The sequence below is a fragment of the Dryobates pubescens genome, chromosome Z (genome assembly GCF_014839835.1).
Source record: "Dryobates pubescens isolate bDryPub1 chromosome Z, bDryPub1.pri, whole genome shotgun sequence".
In the NCBI taxonomy this organism is placed as follows: Eukaryota; Metazoa; Chordata; class Aves; order Piciformes; family Picidae; genus Dryobates; species Dryobates pubescens.
In genome coordinates, this window is record NC_071657.1 from 90,565,109 (window position 1) to 90,586,667 (window position 21,559).

The 21,559-nt window shown below is 40.2% G+C and overlaps 1 protein-coding gene across 1 annotated transcript in view; it reads right to left on the bottom strand.

Moving 5' to 3' along the window:
- The window catches only part of CPLANE1 (ciliogenesis and planar polarity effector complex subunit 1), a 63,726-nt gene that overhangs the window by 31,101 nt on the left and 11,066 nt on the right, over positions 1-21,559 (bottom strand). The window contains 17 exon segments of the mRNA XM_054178081.1: positions 106-188; positions 730-866; positions 1,454-1,617; positions 5,821-6,751; positions 7,536-7,842; positions 8,199-8,307; positions 8,423-8,584; positions 10,018-10,118; positions 10,535-10,673; positions 12,509-12,673; positions 12,949-13,166; positions 14,849-15,000; positions 15,312-15,546; positions 17,374-17,547; positions 18,267-18,431; positions 19,211-19,291; positions 20,660-20,841. Of these exon segments, the coding sequence (XP_054034056.1) occupies positions 106-188; positions 730-866; positions 1,454-1,617; positions 5,821-6,751; positions 7,536-7,842; positions 8,199-8,307; positions 8,423-8,584; positions 10,018-10,118; positions 10,535-10,673; positions 12,509-12,673; positions 12,949-13,166; positions 14,849-15,000; positions 15,312-15,546; positions 17,374-17,547; positions 18,267-18,431; positions 19,211-19,291; positions 20,660-20,841 (3,505 nt within the window).

Genomic DNA, 21,559 nt, shown 5'->3' on the forward strand with positions numbered 1-21,559 from the left:
AAATGCTTTAAGTCCTCAATATTTTCAGTATCTTGAGGTATTCAGGGTATTTGAAAAAGAGCATTCAGAACAATGTGACACTTCTATGCAAGAAGGTTAACTTACCTTTTCTCTTTGATCTTCTACAGGCTTGATCTTGACAGAGCTATCAGAACTCTTTGGAGTTTCATACGGCTCCTCAAAGAACTCTACAAAACAAACAGCTACTTTAAATCCAAATACTACATGACATACAACACTGTTATTTATTACCAACTGATCACTTAAGCTCACTTTTTCTTTCCCTAGCAAGGAGACAGGGGTTGAGTGATGTCCTAGCAAATTCAAAATCTGTGTTGTTACTAGTGATGATGCATGTCCTTGAAGAAAATTCATGGTAAGAATATGATAAATTTAACCTATGCCCTGAGCTCTTACAGTTTTCAAATCCTGTCTTACACAGTTGCACAAAGATTTTTGGAATGAAAGTAAAGGAAAGAATGAAGTATATTACTGTATGTTGTACTATCTCAATAGCAGTGAGCAGTTGCACAAGTGAAAAATTCATCAGAAAGAACTGTAAAGGCAATTGTATAAAACTTGCTTATAAGATACAAGAATAATTTCAACAGAATAATGAAAACTTATTTTAACTTGTTTTTATTAAATAGAAAGAAGGACATCTAGTCTTATTCCAGCAAAACTCCTACTGTTTTATATGTCAGTAAAGGCTATACTATAAAAACAAACCTTCTATTTCTGGCATTTTGTCTAGCTCCTTCTGAACAAATACTCCCACTTCATTAGGATCTCCAGTCGTATGAGGTACAGAATAATTCCCACAATTAAGATTCTTCTGATCAACACATTTTGACATTGCAGACATTCTGGTAATTGGAATAACACAAGGTAATTAATAACAGACATTATGAAAGTATCTAACAACTTTAAGTATGCCTTCTGTTTCAGATCACAGGATGTTAGAGGCTGGAAGGGACCTCTGGAGATCATTGAGTCCAACCCCTAGATTGAAGGCTAGTGAGTAACTGTAAAATAAACACTGCTGTGACATAATTAGTGTTCAGGTAAATTTTCTCCCTCAACGTCACTTAAATCAAGATTAATATTACTTTTAGGTATAGCTGTGATATTTTAAATTATATTAATAGTATAATTTTTCAGATGGGTTGTTTCCAGGAAAACATAACCAAACACCATCTTTAAGTTTATAAGCAACCAACCACATACAATTCATTTCATAAGCAACAGCTACATTGATTTCTTACCTCTGCTAATGGGTATATTTAATAGCCATAAATGATATGCACAAGTTTGACTTCATATTCTGAATCATACATTTATCATGTAAGAGACACAGCAGAACACAAAGCAGGACTCTTCATATGTATGAACATGCTGCTTAGCTGAGGAATTACAATCAAGTGAAGTCTAAGGTTGAAAAAGCCAAAATTACCCCAAACCAGCTTCATGAAGATCATCACAGGATTTTACACTCTGGACATCAAGAGGAGGACTGGCCAGTGTGGAAGAGCCTTCAGCCATACTACTTTCTTTCTCTGTCCTGTGTTGGGCTTCTGACAGAGGCACAAATTCTTTCAGATATTTACTATCTGGACTCTATATAAAACATGAAATTTCACTGGTTAAAAAAATTCTGACAAAGCAAAACCACAACAATGATTTCACATAGCATGTTCATGCTTAGCTTCATGTCTTTCTTTGTTACAGAGCTGAGAAATTCTGGATTTACAGTGGCCTGTGGAACCTGAGTTTTACCCCTTTTGATATTTAGTGAAGCAATGGTCCTCCAAAGTACCCAAAGGAAACCAGGTAAGAGATTTGTCCATGTCAATTGAGCATCAATTATCAAAGATGCTATATCACAATTGAGTATGTTCTATACAAAGATACACAATGAGACTTGACCTTCACATTTAACACAAAACTCTTAAAGACTGAAGCAGTGTAAGAGGCAAAAAGCCATATGTAATCAAACAGATGAGTGTTAAGAATTTTGGCATCAAGTTATAAGTAAAATACAGGGCACACTTCTTAGAAAACACAAACCAAAACCAAATCTCTTCTGAACTGGCAGAAAAAAGCCTTCTCAAAAAAATCCCACAACCCTCTTCCCTCAAAGCCTTTCATGCATAATTAAAGAGAGTAAGTGATCCAGTTGTCCCTAAAGATAAAAAAACACTCATCAGGCTCTTCTGGCAGCCTGTTCTTTTATATTAACACACATTCTTCAACTCTGCAACAATTAGAGACAGAAATTAAAAACTAGTTTAACCAGTTTAAATACCCCAGTTAAATTCTATCTCCAAATGAATCTAAATTCAAGTCTCCTCAAATAAACTACTTCTTTAAACTTTGTCTTCTACTCTGCCCCCAAAACAAGGTTTCTTATCACAGAATCATAGAATGCATTGTCTTGGAAGAGACCTTCAAAGGTCATGTAGTCCAATGTCCCGTAGTAAGCAAGGATATCCCCAAATAGATTGGGTTGCTCAGAGCACCATCAAGTCTGACTTTAAATGTCTCCAGGGATGGGGCCTCCACCACAGATTCACAGTTTGCATCAGGTGGGAAGGGACCCTCAAAAGTCATCTTCTTCAAACCACCTGCAGTGAGAAGGGACATATCCAACTCGAACAGGCTGCCCAAGGCCACGTCAAGACTGATCTTGAATGCCAAGCTGAGCAACTTGTTGCAGTGTACCTCCATCCTCACAGTAAAGAACTGTGTCCTAATGTCTGATCTACATTTATCCTGATCTAGCTGCCCTTTGTTCTATCACCACATGCACTTACAAAAAGTCCCTTTCCAGCTTTCCTTCAGGTACTGGAAGGGGGCTGTAAGGTCTCCCAGAAGCCTTCTTCAGGGTGAACAACCCCAACTCTCTCAGCATATCTTTGTAGAAAAGGTGCTTCATTTTCACTGCATCCCTCCTCTAGTCCCTCTTCATCAGGTCCATGTCCCTGTGTTGAGGCCCCATTTTTCAAAGATTACATCTAAAACTAGACAGAATGGCCAAACTTGTAGGAATTCACTCAAATAATGTGGTATTTAGGTAAATTAGTTACATTTTAAACACTACTTCTAAAGGCATTGTCATTCTCCAACCAGTCTTCCTACAGAGAGTATTTCAGTGTTCTTGAAATATTTTTCTCCCAGCAACACTCTCCTAGCAACGCTCTTGTAAGACCACACCTGGACTACTGTGTCCAGTTCTGGAACCCCTATTACAAGACAGATGTGGGTGTGCTGGAACATCGCTGGAGAAGGCCCAGAAGGACGATCAGAGGGCTAAAGCACCCCTCCTATGAAGATAGGCTGAGTTAGTTGGGGTTGTTCAGTCTGGAAAAGACACTGAGAAGACCTTACTGTGGTCTTCCAGTATCTGAAGGAGGCTTACCAAAAAAGCTGGTGAGGGACTTTTTAGGACATCTAGTAGTGACAGGACTAGGGAGAATGGATACAAGCAAGAGGCTGTGCCAATGTGCTGGAAGATGAGCCGCCAGGGCAGACGGCCAGCCTGGATGGGTAATGAACTTCTAAAAGAACTAAGGGAAAAAAACAGGGTGTATCATCCTTGGAAGAAAGGTGAGGCAACCCTTGAAAAGTTTAAGGATGTAGTAGGTCTTGTAGGAAGAAAATCAGGGAGGCAAAAGCACATTTGGAGCTTAGACTGGCCTCTGCCGTGAAGGACAACAAAAAGTCCTTCTATAAATACATGAATAGCAAGAGGAAGGGCAGGGACAACCTCCACTCCTTGGTGGACACGGAGAGGAACATAATAACAAAGGATGAGGAGAAGGCAGAGGTACTTAACACCTTCTTTGCCTCAATTTTTTCTAGCAGGACAGAATGTCTTCCAGACAGCTGGCCTGCAGAGCTGGCAGAAGGAGCCAGGGAGCAGCATAGTTTTTCTCTGTTCCAGAATGGGGTAGTTGGTGATCTGCTTAGCCATTTGGATCCCCACAAGTCCATGGGATCAGATGGGATCCATCCCAGGGTGCTGAGAGAGATGGCAGATGAGCTGGCTAAGCTGCTCTCCATCATTTTTCAGCAGTCCTGGCTCACTGGAGAGGTCCCAGAAGACTGGAAGCTGGCCAACGTGGTGCCCAACCACAAGAAGGGCCGGTTGGATGAGCCAGGGAATTATAGGCCTGTCAGCCTGACCTCAGTGCCAGGCAAGATTATGGAACAGGTCATCCTGAGTGCAATCACACAACACTTACAGGATGGCCAAGGGATCAGGCCCAGCCAGCATGGATTTAGGAAGGGCAGGTCCTGCCTGACCAACCTGATCTCCTTCTAGGATCAGGTGACTGCCTGGTGGATGTGGGGAGGCCTGTGGATGTAGTCTACCTGGACCTCAGCAAGGCCTTTGACACCGTGCCCCATAGCAAACTCCTGGCCAAGCTGTCAGCCCATGGCTTGGATGGGAGCACACTGCATTGGGTTAGGAACTGGCTGGAGGGCCGAGCCCAGAGAGTGGTAGTGAATGGTGCCACATCCAGCTGGCAGCCAGGCACTAGTGGTGTGCCCCAGGGATCAGTGCTGGGCCCCATGCTCTTTAACATCTTTATTGATGATCTGGATGAGGGCATCGAGTCCATCATCAGTAAATTTGCTGACGACACCAAGCTGGGGGCAGGAGTTGATCTGCTGGAGGGTGGAGAGGCTCTGCAGAGGGACCTGGGCAGGCTGGACAGATGGGCAGAGTCCAACGGCATGAGATTTAACACATCCAAGTGCCGGGTTCTGCACATTGGCCACAACTCCATGCAGTGCTACAGGCTGGGGTCAGAGTGGCTAGAGAGCAGCCAGGCAGAGAGGGACCTGGGGGTGCTGGTTGATGGTAGGCTGAACATGAGCCTGCAGTGTGCCCAGGCAGCCAGGAGGACCAATGGCATCCTGGCCTGCATCAGGAACAATGTGGCCAGCAGGAGCAGGGAGGTCATTCTGCCCCTGTACACTGCACTGGTTAGGCCGCACCTCGAGTACTGTGTCCAGTTCTGGGCCCCTCAGTTTAGGAAGGATGTTGACTTGCTGGAACGAGTCCAGAGAAGGGCAACGAAGTTGGTGAGGGGTTTGGAACACAAGCCCTATGAGGAGAGGCTGAGGGAGCTGGGGCTGCTTAGCCTGAAGAGGAGACTCAGGGGTGACCTTATTACTCTCTACAACTACCTGAAGGGAGCTTGTAACAAGAGGACACAGTCTCAGGCTGAGCCAGGGGAGGCTTAGGCTGGATGTTAGGAAGAAGTTCTATACAGAGAGTGATTGCCCATTGGAATGGGCTGCATGGGGAGGTGGTGCAGTCTCCACCATTGAAGGTGTTCAGGAGGAGATTTGATGGGGTGCTTGGTGCCATGGTTTAGTTGTTTAGGTGGTGTTGGATTGGTTGATGGGTTGGACATGATGATCTTGAAGATCTTTCCAACCTGGTTTATTCTATGTATTCTAGAGAAGGGTAGATTTAGATTGGATGTTGGGAAGAAGTTCTTCACCGTTAAGTGTGGTGAGACACTGGAACAGGTTGCCCAAAGAGGTGGTACAAGCTCTATCCCTGAAGTTTTTAATGCCAGGCTGGATGGGGCTCTGGGCAGCCTGATCTACTGGAGGGTGTCCCTGCTCACAGCAGGGGAGATGGAACTAGATGATCCTTGAGATCCCTTCCAACCCTGACAATTCTATGATTCTGTGGTATTCCACACTGTACTGAGAGTACAGAACTATGAGGTAAAAAGATGTGATTTTCTTTACTAACACAACTAACTCACACATTTCATTCACACTTATCCTCTTCCTTACCTTACATTTTATGCTGTTCACTTGAGATCCAACTCTGTTTAACTGTTCTAACAGCCACAAAGAAGTAAGGACAGCAGCTGCTGACGTTTTCATATGTATCATTGGAAGGATCTCTTCTGAGTCTTGTTCACTGGAACCACAGAGCTGCCTTTTATCAGACCACCTGATCATCCACTCGAGCAGTTTTGCAATATTGCTCAACTTACCCATCAATTCTATACTTAATTCTTCTCCTGGTACAATGTCAACCATATCAACAGTTCTGTAAATATACTGAGAAGTTGCCTGAGTTTGCAGGCTAGAGTAAGTATGGTTAGGAAAGGCCTGGCGTGCTGGTGCAACAGTTGCTCCATGATTGTCATTCTGAGCTCTGTAAATTGATTTGTGTTTTAAACCAAATAATCCTTCATTAAGTCCTTTCATTAAGTTATGTGGAAAAATTTCTGTTGTCTGTACAATGGACTGCACAACTGTTGAATTTTCCAGAGCCTGTTGGTTTTCCTTACAGACAGATGCTGTTCCAAGATCACAAGGTACAGGGGTGACAGCATAGCAAGACCCTGCTCTAAATACATTTTTGCTTCTTGTTTTGCCTTGTCGACGTTTTAGTGTTGTATGGACATCAAAAAAGAGAGAGTTTAATTCATGATCACGAAGAACTTCAGAAAAGCTCGTCAGCAATGGGATTCCAAGGTCATTGTACTCTATTAGGTCTCTCTCAAGAATATAGCTTAAAAAGAGTTCTAAAAAAATAACATATTCATCATCATCTCGCTCAAATTCCCATGCACCAACTATAGGCAAACTACACTGATGAGGCATGTCTTTTCCATATGCTTTGTCTTTAGGGTTTGTTTTCCTGTTAAGAGCTTTCATTTTGCTTGTGGTATTTTTGCTCCCCGTTTCTCCTTGTCTCTGATGTCCACTATCCCTGTAGGATGACAAACACAACTACTGTTAATGTCAAAACTCAGTTTAAGAGGAATTACATGAAAAAAAATAAGTAAATGTAGCAACAGTTAATTTTCTTCCTCTACTGTTAAAAATAGGAAAATAAAATCCCTAGATAGCACAAGACCAAGTGCCAGGTTCTGCATTTTGGCCACAACAACTCCCTGCAATACTACAGACTTGGGAAGAGTGGCAGACTTGAAAGTTGCTTCGCAGAGAAAGATCTGGGGGTAGTGGTTGGCAGCCATCTGAATAGGAGCCAGCAGTGTGCTCAGGTGGCCAAGAAGGCCTACAGCAACCTGGCTCGCATCAGAAAGAGTGTGGCCAGAAGGACTAGAGAAATGATCATCCCCAGTACTCAGCACTGGGAAGGTCATGGCTCAAATACTGTGTTCAGTTTTGGGCCCCTCACTACAGAAAGGACACTGAAGCAACGTAGTGTGTCCAGAGAAGGGCAATAAGGCTGGTGAGGGGTCTTGAACACAAGCCCTATGAGAAAGTTGTTCAGCCTGGACAAAAGAAGGCTGAGGGGAGATCTCATTGCTCTCTACAACTACCTTAAAGAAGTTGTAACAAAGCGAAAGTTGGCTTATTCTCCTTGGTAACAGTGCTCTTCGAACTGGTAATTTTGTAATTTGTCACTTGACAAATTGTCCAAAGGGATGATTATCCTACTTGGTGAAAAGTTTACTTCAACAGCAAGAGACAACTGTTATTTTTCTAAGATTTAAATAGAAAGCTTTCTGCTGCAATTTTTTTCATACCTTTGGAGTAAAGGTGTTTGAGCTCTTGTTTCTTCAGTCAACAAAGCATCAGAAAGTGTATCTGCCGTGTCAGCATCACTACATGCCTGAGGATTCCCAAGATCAGTAAGTGTGCTTATGCTTAGACTAGTGCCTACTGAGAATTTGTCGTAACAGTGCTCCTCAGCATCTGCTGCTCCCTCTTCTGACGGCTCCCAAATATTAATTTCTATGGGACCTATGTTCCTTATAACACGCTTCAAGGCCTTCATTCTCTCTTTTTCAGTAGCCTGTATAACAACAGACATAATTTCTTCACTTTCAGGACCTACTGAGAGAAAGAAACCCAGAAGATTTTTTAAATACAACCTTCTTAGCTTTCAATTAATCTCTCAAATGGAAACATGAATGAACTTTGAATCATCACAAATTATAGCCATTTAGAAATACAGACATAAACTGTGATGATAAAGTGAAAAAAAAACATCAACTTGGAAGTCACAACATTCTGCTATTGGTATAGACTATCAGAAAGAAAACAGAACTTGCCAAAAACCTCTCAAAGTTGTCTAACTGAAAAGCATAATAATTGTTTTACATGGGGTATGAAAGAAGGTATTTTCACAAGCTAATTAATAGTGTAAAGTAACAAGTTCGTGTTTCCTGAAGAAGAATACACATTACCTTTAACACTACTGTGTCTGAGTCGCTGCTGAAGTCCATGGTATTTATCTCTTAGTTGAACTCTTACATCTTCAGGATTAGGAAACGCTTTTACAAAAAGCTCTGCCACCTGCACAAAATAAGTGTCAATAAGCACTAGAAAGTCCAACCAGTAGCTTTTACAAAAAGCAGCATTTATGGTACCAGCTATTACTTCGGTTATAGCTCTCTCTAATATCTTTTACCTGTTTCACTGGTGGCAATTCCCCAAGCAGACTCAAAATTACATCTTGAACTAATTCTTCAATATTCATGAACCTGCAGAAAGGCAGCATTCGACAAGCCCACTCCACTGCTTTCAGACACTGCTCAACTGTGGAGGCATCGTGTTCATTGTTCTTCAAATCCTAAAAAATAAACCCACCTTGATATGGAAACATAAATTGGTACAAACAATGCATTTCAGCTAAAGTATTCACACACTGCAAATAGCAATGATTTTTCCCTAGCCAACAGGAAATAAAAACCTCTATCTTACTGCCAAACTGAGAAGTATATGATACTAGGATACAGATAAAGGCTGTAATGCACCACAACTTACATTATTAAAAAAGGGAAAAAAAGAGTATCTTATGATATAACACCACTGACATTATGAAGAGTCTGTGTGCAGTCATTTATAGTAAAAAAACTAGCTCTAACTTTTTCAATAGACTGAATTACAAAGTGCAGTAAACAATTTTTCTGTGACTTAAGGTGATCATAAATTCTCACTTGGGAGCAAGATATTTAAGACAGCCAAAAGAATTCTGAAATCGCAGTATCAGAGTATAACTAAGGTTGGAAGAGACCTCAAGGATCATTGAGTCCAACCTGTCTCCACAGACCTCATAACTAGACCATGGTACCAAGTGCCACGTCCAATCTCCTCTTGAACACCTCCAGGGACGGTGACTCCACCACCTCCCTGGGCAGCCCATTCCAATGACAAACGACTCGCTCAGTAAAGAACTTTCTCCTCACTTTGAGTCTAAAACTCCCCTGGCGCAGCTTGAGACTGTGTCCCCTTGTTCTGGTGCTGGTTGCCTGGGAGAAGAGACCAACCCCTTCCTGGCTACAACCACCTTTCAGGTAGTTGTACAGGGTGATGAGGTCACCCCTGATCCTTCTCTTCTCCAGAGATAGAGAATGGACCTTCTGTCACTGTTGCACAAAGCACAGAAAAATCAGAATATTCTACTGTTCGAAACAGACCCATTCTGTTTATTTGAAGCTTGATTTCTCTGGTGAAGACAAATTTCAAATTTGTTTTAAAAAGAAGCAACCGCTCCTAAGGACAGCTGAGCTGCAAGACTAGACAGGACAAAAATCAGCATCTGTACTTTTAAAGAATATATGACATGTCATACTAGTAATTTTTTTAATTTTTCTTTCTTGAATTCTCACATCAACTGATAAGGGTGTAAATAGAGAAGACATGATTGAATTTTATATTTTCCATTACTCTTTTTGAAGAATATACGTATTTAATAACCTCAAAATCTAATAATCTAGTAATCAACTAAATTATTACTAGTAGACAACAAGGGCAGAAACTATTACTTTCCTGGCAGTATGTCTTCAATTACCCAAGTTAAGTATCAACCAAAACCCCAAAAGAAATACTGGAAAGATGTAGTTCACATGAACAGTACCACTGTAGCATCAAATACCTACTGCATATTACACCATTATGTCAATTTTGTCCTATTAAACAGAAGTTCTCATAGAAATATTCAGCAGACTTTTAGATTTTTTTCTTACATTTTATTAAAAATTTACCTTTTAGTAGTATAATTACCTTATGATTTTCCCTTGCAGTTTGATACTGTCTACAGCTGTTGGATAATTTGTCACGAACATGAAGCATCCAACACAATGCGCACAGCTCTCTGAACCAACCTAGGTCAGAAACATGCATTGTGATGAGATTCTGTTTAAGTGAATGAAATAAAACATCTTCAGATTTTTAGCTAGAAGAAAGGAGTTTGTGTTATCTGAACAGAAGTTAAAGACAAAAATTACTCATTCTTGAGCTTTCAGTAGTGCTCTGTAGCTAGTGCTCTCTAGTCTCAGCTTTTTTTCCACATCTGTTAGATGTGATCTGTAATACACACAGCAATTAAGAATAGGAACCTGAAGTTTAAGATTTTTGACAGCTAAGATAAAAGCTGGAAAGGGAATGTGTTTCTGCACACATTCACAGCACATTACACAGCAGTGTAATATTTCAAGGCAGTAAGCTTCTTTCCACTGGTGGATGGTCATTGATGTTATTTTTCCCAGTTCTACATTACACTTCTTTACTGCATACAGACCTAAGATTTTACAGGTAGTATCATCAAACTGATGGCCTCCAGAAGATGCAGATCCATAGAAAACAGTGCAGAAACTACAGTAATGAAGCAAAGTCTCTGGGAATGGACTCAGTGAATGAAGAGATCCTTTCATTCGAATCTATAGATAATAAAAATAAAAAAATAAATAAACAATATATATGGAAATAAAAATTGGCTTTGTATGTATCATTACTACATGCAGAGCCCCTTGGTTATTAGTAGAATACTGCTAAGCTGAGTAGAAGTCCCTTAAACCTGCTTTTTCACTTCCTTCAAATCAGTATTCTGAAAATTCATTTAAAAGAATACTTTTACTATGAGCTTTGGCACAAAGGCAATCATGGAGTGGTTTGGGTTGGAATGGACCTTTAACAGGCATCTAGTCCAAACTCCCTGCAGTGTTCCCACAGGACATCTTCCACTAGATCAGGTTGCTTAGAGCCCAGTCCAACCTGACCTTGAAAGTTTCTGGAAGTGGGGAAACCACTACCCCTCTGGGCAATCTGTACCAGTGTTTCACCACCTTCGCCATAAAAACATGTCCTCTGTGCATTTAATTTAGATCTCCCCTTTAGGCTTAGAACCATTGCCACTTGTCCTTTTGCATCCTGCCCTGATAAAAAGACTTTCCTTCTTTCATTGGGCCTCTTTTAAGTATTGAAAGGCCACAATAAGGTTGCCTTGAAGCCTTCTCTTTTCCAGGCTGTAAGACCACAACCCTCTCAGCTAGAACATTCTCATTGCGTTCATGTCCTTGTGCTCAGGACTCCAAAGCTAAATGCAATACTCACAAGAGAGAAATAGAGGGGCAAAATTACCTCCCCCAACCTTCTGGACACACTTCTTTTGAGGCAGCCCAGGATATGGTTGGCTTTCTGGACTATGAACACACATTGCCAGCTCATGCCTGTTTTTTTCATCCAACAATATCCCCAAATACTTCTCAGTAGGGCTGCTCTCAATCCCTTTATCTCTCAGCCTGCATTGGTAGTAGGATTGTCTCCACTCAAATGATGGACCTTGCACTTGGCTTGGCTGAACCTCATGAGGTCCAACCTCTCTAACTTGTCCAGGTTCCTCTGGATGGTATCCTATCCGTCAGGCTTGTCAACCACAACAGTCAGCTCAGTGTCACCTGCAAACTTGCTGAGAATGAACTCAATGATACACATGATTAGCATGAAACACAAGAGCAACAAAGTATAAGAACTACGAATGCATTTAAGAAACCAGTTTAATCCAACACAGTCCAGGCTACTGTCAACCAAGGCAGACTACTTTCCTTCTGTTTCACTTGGTACTTCTGATCATGCACATGCGCCAGCACTAAGCATGGAATCACACCATGAGCAAACAGAACGAAGTATATATCAGTCAGACCAGTTCCTGATCTGGGGCACTGTATGAATGTTGATGCAAGACGGCTGAGTGAAGCCAGACAGACGCACACACGTCCCCTGCTCCTTTCTGCAGCAGCTCTTAGAGTGACTATGCAGCAATCACCTAAGAAAACTCTAAGCCTACAGAAAAATTTTTAATCAATATATTCCAAGCTTGGTTCTGTGGAAACAAAATGCATGAGTAGAGTGAGATCTCTCAAGCCCTGTGCTCTGTGCACTGAGGTGACCTCTTCACCTGAAGTGAGCATCATGGTGGGACAACATATTCTGCCTCAAGTGATACAGAACATGCTTCCAGATAACAGCTGCAACTCCTAAATAAAATCAGCTTGTTTCTTTCCAATGGAGAAAGAAATTAGTTTGCATGCTACAAAGTGGGTACAGAAAGACACCTAGAAGGAGATACTTTGTGAAGCGGATAGCCTATCTCTGTAGGTTCTGGTTTCTTAAAAGAACTGAACATGGAGTGTAAAACTAGAAGATGAGATATAAAAAACATGACATCAAATTTCAGATGAAACTGAATTCTTCTGAAAAAAAGAGAAGTGCTTACTTTTTGCATAACTTTTCTTGCCCACTTCAGTTGTGCAATATACCACTGTGCTGCAGGGCAGGAGCAACAAGCAGCCCGGAAGAGCAAGATAATTCGCTGGAGAACTCCAGACACTTTCTGACGACTTTCTCTCTCAAGTTTAAAAAGAATGTCATTGCAGTCTTCCTGAAATATGCCAATTCAAAGACACAAACAAGCCCCAAAATTAGAGAGGACATATACAACATGAAACCTGACCTAAACATTCTACTCCTAAAGATATTTCCCTTCTTTAGAGCACAGATCCTCTGTCAAAAAAAGGCCCAGAGGCACATAAATAAATGAAAGGACATGACAAAAACGACAGAAAATTCAGCTGAAAGGAATGAGAATAAAGATCACAACTATTTCATTAATACATTCAAACAAAAAGCCAAGAAATTTCTACTGTGCATGCTTACTTCACTGAGAGATGCTGGCTGAGGACAGTATAATGGTGGAGCTGGAAGATAAAGCCCATCTGGAACTAAACCATAGAATTTTCTGCTAAGATCCTTGGCAGAATCCATCAAAAGCTGAAATGTCTCTGAGAGAATGTCAATATCTGCCATAACTGCTGCTCTTAATAGTTCCTGTACTGAACTATAAAGAACATTTGCATCTTCCTCTTCAATAGGATCTATAAAACATTAAACACAGCAACTGATAAATTAATTGATACAATTATTGACTCATTCTGAAATTCTAAGTCTACATTTCTAGGATTTGTATTTGACTATTGCAATTTATCATCACACCTACCTGCTTTAAGATTTCTCACCTTGAGAAGAGCATTTAATTATTAATACTAGGATTTTCCATGTAAGGGGGGAAGCTACTGCCTTTCTAGACAGAGCACTGAACTTGTCAGCCATGCAATTTGCTTGGCATAAAATTCTAGCAAATCACACTTATCAACTAGGCATAAACTAGGTGCACTACTACAGACTGTAACAATTCTTTTATCATCTTTCTATAGTAGAAAATTCAGCCTACAAAAAACTCATTTCTGCAAGGCCAGAGATGCATAACAGCAAATTATGTATTCAAACAGACACCCTTTCCAAGTTCTTCCCAGGAGAACCATCTGTCCAAGTGTCAAGGTATGAGACTCATCAAGAAAAACCAAGGAGAGTGGTTCTTTTAGTACCTTTTGTCTTCAAAGGGGTTAATGTCAAGGAGAGGACAAGCTACACAATGCAAAAGAGCAACATGAAACTGCACAAGGCTTGCTACAGGATCTTCAGAAACGAAACCAAAAGGCATGGCATCGTATTGTGGCAGCCTCACCTCTGCTGGGCCATGTCAGCACAGCTCTAGTCTGTGTATAGGAATGTAAGTGCCAGCAACTGGAGCAGGACCACAAGTTAGAAAGCCTGTGTGTTTTGGGATGGCAGCAACTGCAGAGAGAAGCAAGTGAAGCACCCTAGGCCAGGACCATGTGTATCTCACTTTTCCAAGTATGAGACCACAGGAGTTGGTAGTGACAGGAGGCACCTGACCTGGCCAGCTGCCAGAGATGACCAAGAGACCTGTTTCCATGTGACAAGGGGCTTTGGATACTGAAGCAATCAAGGGAGTCATGACACTGCCAGAGAGTGTCTCTCTGAGGCACCGGGAAATACTGAGGATCCCTGATCTCCCCTGATCATCTAAGCTACTGGATGAACTGTATGTTCAAAGCCAGCTGCTGTACGGCATGTGTAGACAACATGTGTGTTTTAGGGTAAAGCAGGCATCTGTGAGTGGGGTTGCCCCAGATAATGGAGCGTGGCTGGGGCTTCTTTGGGTGCTCATATATGCAAACACCAGCAACTGAGGAGCTCAGCTATGGGTTCTAAGCCCAGCTACTGCAGAGAAACACACCATACATATAGGTGTCAGTATCAGACTCTCATTCTGACAAGCAAGACAGCTAAACAAGATTGGATTGTTGCCACTGTTTGTGGAAGTGCTGAGCATGTCTGTAGCTGCTGATTTGTGTGGCCAGCTGTACAGAGATGTTGTTAATACATTCACATTTGCTTCAGGGCTTTTTTTTTTTTTTTTTTAAATGAAGCTTCATGTTTTTTCCAAACCAAAGTTAGTATCAATTACAATAAAATAGAGTTTTGGCTGGAAATCACAAAGAACACAGTCCATTTTCAGAATGACCAATGTAAAAAACCCAAGCCTCTCAAAAAATAAAATATGTTAATACATTATAATAGTAATGCACACATTAGAGAAGAAGAGGTGTTTCTTTTTAAGGCAATGTAAAAGGCAGAATATGCAGTGAATGAATATGGAAAAATAAACATAATTATTTATAATTTTATGTACCTGTGAACTGCTTGTGTTTAATACATCCCAATGTTTCAGAATTAACTGGCTGTCCTAACAAAGATTTCCACTTCTCCTGAAAAGTCTGCATTGGTGATAAGCTTAATGGCAGATGATGCTCTGGGTTTTTCAATCTGAAAGTATAAGAAATTGTTCAGAACAAAGTAAGCCCCAGATATTGCCTCATGAAATTTTTAAATGTGTATCCAAGACAAAATAACTAACATTAACACGTTAGTTCCTACATGTGAGTCTGTGTATATGATTTTTGAGGCAAAAGATATGCCTTGTTAAAATAAACTTCAAGCAAATCGCAGAATCATGGAATGGTTGGAAGAGTCCTTAAAGATCATCTAGTTCCAAATGCCCTGCCATGGGCAGGGACACCTTCCACTAAACAAGCCTGCTCAAGGTCTCATAATAAAATTAATAAAATAATGCAGTATACTACTTCCAAGCTCATATTTACCTTGACAATTCATCCAAGTTCTGACAATACAGCTGGTAGGCTACACCAATGGAAACAGACAGTTTCCAGTTCCCAAGTCTGTGTGTTAACCAAACAGCTTCTGGAATGAGTCCACCAATAAGGAACAAATCAAGTGCATAGTCAGCTGTCCACACAGATGAAAGGTTCTGGTCCCTGACAGCTCTGGTAACCAAACAGTGTTGCAGTGGTATAATACGCCGAGGTAAGTCTATGACACAAAAAACGCATTTAAAGTTTAAATATGTGTGCTATCAGATGAATAATCCAGAATTCATATGTTCTTATTGCTTGTGGATTCATGTCAGTATGCAACTGCCCATTAAGAGAAACACAGAGATTTAGTTGCAGCCTGCAGATGCAGCTTATGTAATGACATAAAAGAGAGGTTCGAGTAGGGTATTTTTCTGCTTAATAATATGGGATATACCAACATATGCAAAATTTTTGGGTTAATCTATTACAGTTTAATCACAATGACAGAACACTTGGAAGTATGCTATGTATGCTCAGGATATTCCAGAGGGCATACTGGAGACAGAGAAACTCTTGAGTTCTGCTAGTGTAGCTATGCTGTTTGCACTCACTGTGCTGCTTACTGCATAAGACAAATGCAATTGATGGTCATCTACAAAAAGGGCTGGAAGAATGATCCAGGGAACTTCAAGCCTGCTAGTCTGACCTCAGTGCCAGGGAAGGTGAAGTACATAATCTTAAGTGCCATAATGCAGCATGCACAGGGCAACCAGTGACTAGGCCAGTAAGAATGGGCTCATGAAGGGCAGGTCCTGCTCGATGAACCTGATCTTCTACAACAACGTGGCCTGTTCAGTGGACAAGGGAAAGGCTCTGGATGTTGTTCACCTGGACTTCAGTGACTCCATGATCTCAACGGTCTTTTCCAACCTGGTTTATTCTATTCTATTCTAAAGCCTTTCACACAGTCTCCTACAGCGTCCTCCTGGAGAAGCTAGTTGCTAATGGCTTAGATGGGTGGACACTTTGCTGAGTGAAAATCTGTCTGGATGGCCAGGCCCAAAGAGTGATGGTGGTAAGTGAAATTAAATCAGTCGGCAGTCAGTCACAAGTGGTGCTCCTCGGGACTCAGTACAGGGGCCAGCTCTCTTTCATACCATTATCAATGATTGGGATGAGGTGATCAAGTGCACCCTCAGTGTGTTTGCAGATGACATCAATTTCGGTGGAAAAGTCCATCTGCTTGAGGGTAAGGAGGCTCTTTAGAGGGATCTGGACAGGCTGGATCAGTGGGGCAAGGCCAGTGGTGTGAGGTTCAGTAAGAACAAGTGCAACACTACAAGCGTGGCTGGAAAGCTGTCTGGTGGAAAAGGGCCTGGGGGTGCTGGTTGACAACCAGCTGAATATGGTTGAACATGACCCAGCAGTGTACTCAGGTGACCAAGAAAGCCATAAGCATGTCAGTTAGTATCAGAAATAGTCTGGCCAGAAGGACTAGAGAAATTATCATCCCCCTGCGTTGTTTTGGGACCCTCACCACAAGCTAGGCATTGAGGTGCTCAAGTGCATCCAAAGAAGGGTAGTGAAGCTGACGAAAGCTCTAGAAAACAAAGACTGACTTGAGTTGGATCTGGGGTTGCTGAGCTTGGCAAAAAGGAGGGTGATGGGAGACCTTATTGCCTTCTGCAACTACCTGAAAGGAGGTTGTAGTGAGGTGTGTGTCAGTCTCTCTTCCCAAGTGACAGGATGAAATGAAAAGGAAATAGACTCAAGGTCCTTCCCAATCTAAATGATTCTGATTCTGTTCTATGAACGACATAATTCAGTCACACACATTAAGCTATTAACTTTAAATACCAGAAGTATTTTCAATAATCAAGAGATTTAAAAATACTAATCACACACACAACAAAACCAGAAAAACTAAGTTCTTTTATCTTTACAATCAATGGTGCTGAAAGTGTAAATCACCAAGTTAACGTGTAACAGGTAGCACTGCTACACATGCAAAATAATGGTAACAGTTAATCACAGCAAGTTAAACTGCTTTTAGAGAAAATACCTTGTTTGATGTGAAGTGGATGCAGGATGTCAACACTGTGTGGAGGAAAGACATAGAGTAGCTGGTTTGTGAAATAAGCAGCCATGAATCGTGCCATGGATCGAATCACAGCCATAGCAGTTTCAGTATGAACATCTGTTACCATCCACAGTTCATGCTGAAAATACTCAGTATCTGAAAAGACAAGTATCAAACACTGAGGAAAGGTAAATTTGAATGCTAGAATTGTTTAATCACAGATTATAAAACAGTTTTTAAAACATGACAGTTATTTTATTAATGTCTTGACAACCTTTCAGGAGAACTTGATCTTCTGCCCTGATTATGCATTATATTAATATTGAAAGAATTTTCTACAATCTTTATAATGACTAGAGATGAACTCCCAGTATCCAAATTTAGATCAGCACTGATTGAAAAAAAATTAAAAGTTTAAATTTGGAAATTTAGATTTCATACTCTAACTGAATAGAAAAAAAAGACAAACACCTGCAAAAAAAATCCTACTTCCAGTTTAGGACTGATGACCAATGTGAAATCAACTATTTTATCATGGTGCATCAAAAAAAAAAAATCTTAAATCAATATAAAATAAAATCAGGTAATTTTCCCCCTTGTTTTTCTCATCTAAATTTTTTCTTTGAGATTTGAATCTAACAGGCTATGCTTTCACTATTAATTATACAATGAAAGTTGTCTAAACACTTTAATAAGTGCAGCTGAAAACACATGAGGTCAGAGGAAGATCTTTCAAATTACTGAAAATAGACTTTAGTCTGTGTAAAGAGAGAAGTATGATATCAGGTGCATGGGATGGCACAGCAATTAGAAACTGGGTTAATCAAACAGTATCACCCTACCTTAACACACTTTCATGTGCCATATAAACATACCAGAAAATTTTTCCATCTGCCTCGTTGAGAGCTGTGATCTCCTTAGAATCTCTGCTACCAGATGATCACAGAGTCCCTGAGCTTCAAGCAAGTTATATTGATACAGGTGGCAAAACAGTATTGCAAGATAGTATCTACTCTGAAGAAAACGTGTTCTTTCTCCTCCTGCAGTAAAATTAAAAAGAGGCACAAGTTAGAAAAGAAAAAAATAAAGACATACACAGCAGTACTAATTTCTCCCTCTCCAGAAACCTATCCATATAAATATGTACTCTGAGAAGGAATAAGTATCAGGAGCAGCTAATTTAGGAAATAAGGTTCTTCTACAACCTCTGATTTACCACTGAGTTAATACTCATCTGCAACAGTTTTCTTCCAGAGATACCAGTTACAACAATTACATCCTGTATTATTGTAAAGGTACAAAGGCAGGAGAGATGAAGGGAGCTTAGCCTTCAAAAGAGGGATGCTACAACACTCATCAAGCTTCCAATATCATGAATTCTTTCTCCATGAGGTATTCCTCATCATAACAACCAGCAAAATGTTTTTTTCTCATGGTGCCTGGGAAGAGACTCTAGAATATCTGTTTCAATCAACTCCTAAATAAATGCTTGTTACAAATTATTTTGTTTTCCCCCAAATATTAAGTAATTTCATTTTACAGCTACTAATGGAATTGATTTTTGTTAATCTTTTTAATATTGTCTCTTTCTTGGCTATAAACATATTTAGGGCTTGTTTTGTACCAAGAAACACACAAGAAAACTCTTGATGTTGAAATAGAAATGCGTGGAACTTTCTCAGATAGAGCAATCAGACTTAAAAAATGAATATTTTAAGTTAAACTTATGTGTCTTATCCCTTGGCAAACAGAGAATCACAAAACATAAAGTGATCAGATAATTCACCTCTCCACCCTCCAAAAACATTTTATGTCTTACCTTTTGCCTTGATTTCACAGAGAGATCTTTTCCAAATGTCCACACATTCTCTGTATGAGCCCAAAAGGAACTTCTCCTCACCTATAAAAGTCACATAGGTAACAAACAGTTTTACACATCTAAACACATATGAACTTACTTCAGTATAGCAGATTTATAAATGAGAGTAAAATATGTAAGTCTCCAGAAAATTTCTACTCTCAGAACTAAATATAAGTTTTGAGCACATGGAAGATGACTTTTAATAACCCTCTTCTTGTTTAATTACTATTAAATGATAAAAAAACTATACAGGTTATAATCACTTCTATAAGGTTTTCAGTAATTAGGTTAGGAGTGGGAGACGTTTTCGCATTGCAAAAGTAGCTGCAAAGTTATTTAGCATCTTTTATATTCTTTTCTAGTGTAAAAGCACTTTCAAACAACAGGTCTATGGGCTGTTAGGCGTTTCATCTCTCCAAATGTCACCTTTCCACCTTTGGTTCACTGGTTAATTCCTACATGTGTTGACAGAAAGGTAACTGTAAAAGAACACAGCTCCTGGGCAAAGGAGGAGAAGGAAAAATAAATTAAAATAGTGCTAACACATTAAAAGATGAGGACAAAACTGCCACTCTACCCTGCCCATCAGCACACAGGTTACTCTATCTCAGCCATAAATAGTGCTAGTCGTCAAACTGAATGCCAACAAATAACTTAAGGAATGGGTGGAAAGGAACTATGGAAAGTGGCATGTTTTGTTAGGGCGAGTAAGAGAGACATGAAGGAGCTAATGTGTTGTAGGAAGTGAGGTAGAAAATGAAGCTAGAAGTATCATTCAAGGGAGAGAGATCAGGAATATAGAAACGAAACAGAGGTGTTGTGAGAAGCTGGGCTTACTGGTGCGGAAAGCAAAAGGAATACAAACCACAGAACAGTAACCTGTAGGAAATTAGGCTACAATCGTGCGCTGCTGGCAAAATACTAGATTAAGTGTATTACATGAGTTTACACTAAATTAGATGCTTAGTTCAGGATGACTGCATTAATGGACGTGACATACTCATGCCTGGAGTGATCACATGGAATAAACAGGATTTCTACATTGATACTCAGTAAGAGACATGTTGATCACAGTCAGTGTTGACACCCACCAGCAAAGGAAATTGCACAGTACAAATGACATCAGAATTCAGCTCTTGTATTTGGATTCTCTAGGATAAAGCAAACTGAAGTCAATAGCCTTATGTTTTGCTCAACATGCTCTAAAAATTACAGTATGATCTACAAGTGTATTGGGATATAGAGTACGCAAGAAAGAGCTCTCATAAGAATTGCAGGAAAAGTTCTTCTTAATGTTCTTCATATGTAGTGGTCAGCTACTGATCGTCATTGGGTTGGATCTAACTTTTCCAGTACTCAGTTGGCCACACAACTACCCAACATTCATATTTGTTCCAAAGTACTAACCAGAAACAGAATTAATCTTCAAACGTTGTTCTAAGGTCACTCCTGAAGACTGGATTGTTGCTTGGATATGACTTAAAAGTGACGACACAACAGACTCTTCTGCATTCTTGTTCACTTTTCTGTGCAGCTGCATCTGATACCAAACCACTTTCTTATACAATAACTGCCATAGTACAACCAACCTGTAGTCCAAGAAATGTAGTTTTATGAAAATAATAATAAATTGCATGTGTATGTAAATTTCTTATTTTCTTATGTTTTGTATATGTACCTGAAGAACAAACTACATGTGTTAGCAACTACTTTTTTGACCTCAAAGAGGGAAAAAAAATAAAATGCTTCCTGCCATTGTTTTTTGTTTGTTTTTCACCAACATCGACTCTTCCAAATTTGTGTAAAGGCAGCAAACTACTTCAAGTAGTCAACTACATTCCAAATTAGTACTGGTATCTAAATACTGGGGAAATTAACCCAAAAACCCCCAACACAAAACAAGTATCAAGTGTCTTTATAAACAAGACTGCCTAAAAATACAACGAAAGCATAACGCAGAGAAACAAAGACAAGGAAACAAAAGACTGCAAAGTGTGTTTGTTGGGCTAGTAAGTCTGTGCTGCCCAGCACAGTACTATTAGATGTACCAAGGTAATAAGCTTGCTAGTACAAGCAAATATACACCGCCAGGGACCTGAGAAAACTTGCACAGAACAGCAACACATCTCCATCTTCTCTAGCATGACAGCTTCCATTATTAGCACAGTCAGTCAGTTGTATGCATGGTGCTCAGTACCAGGAGCACAATTCATCAAAAACTTGTACTATCTACTCAAAAGACAAACATTTGCAATTAACACTCACATTTTAAGCTTCCTGAAGAAATATAATTTAACTGTAGATTAA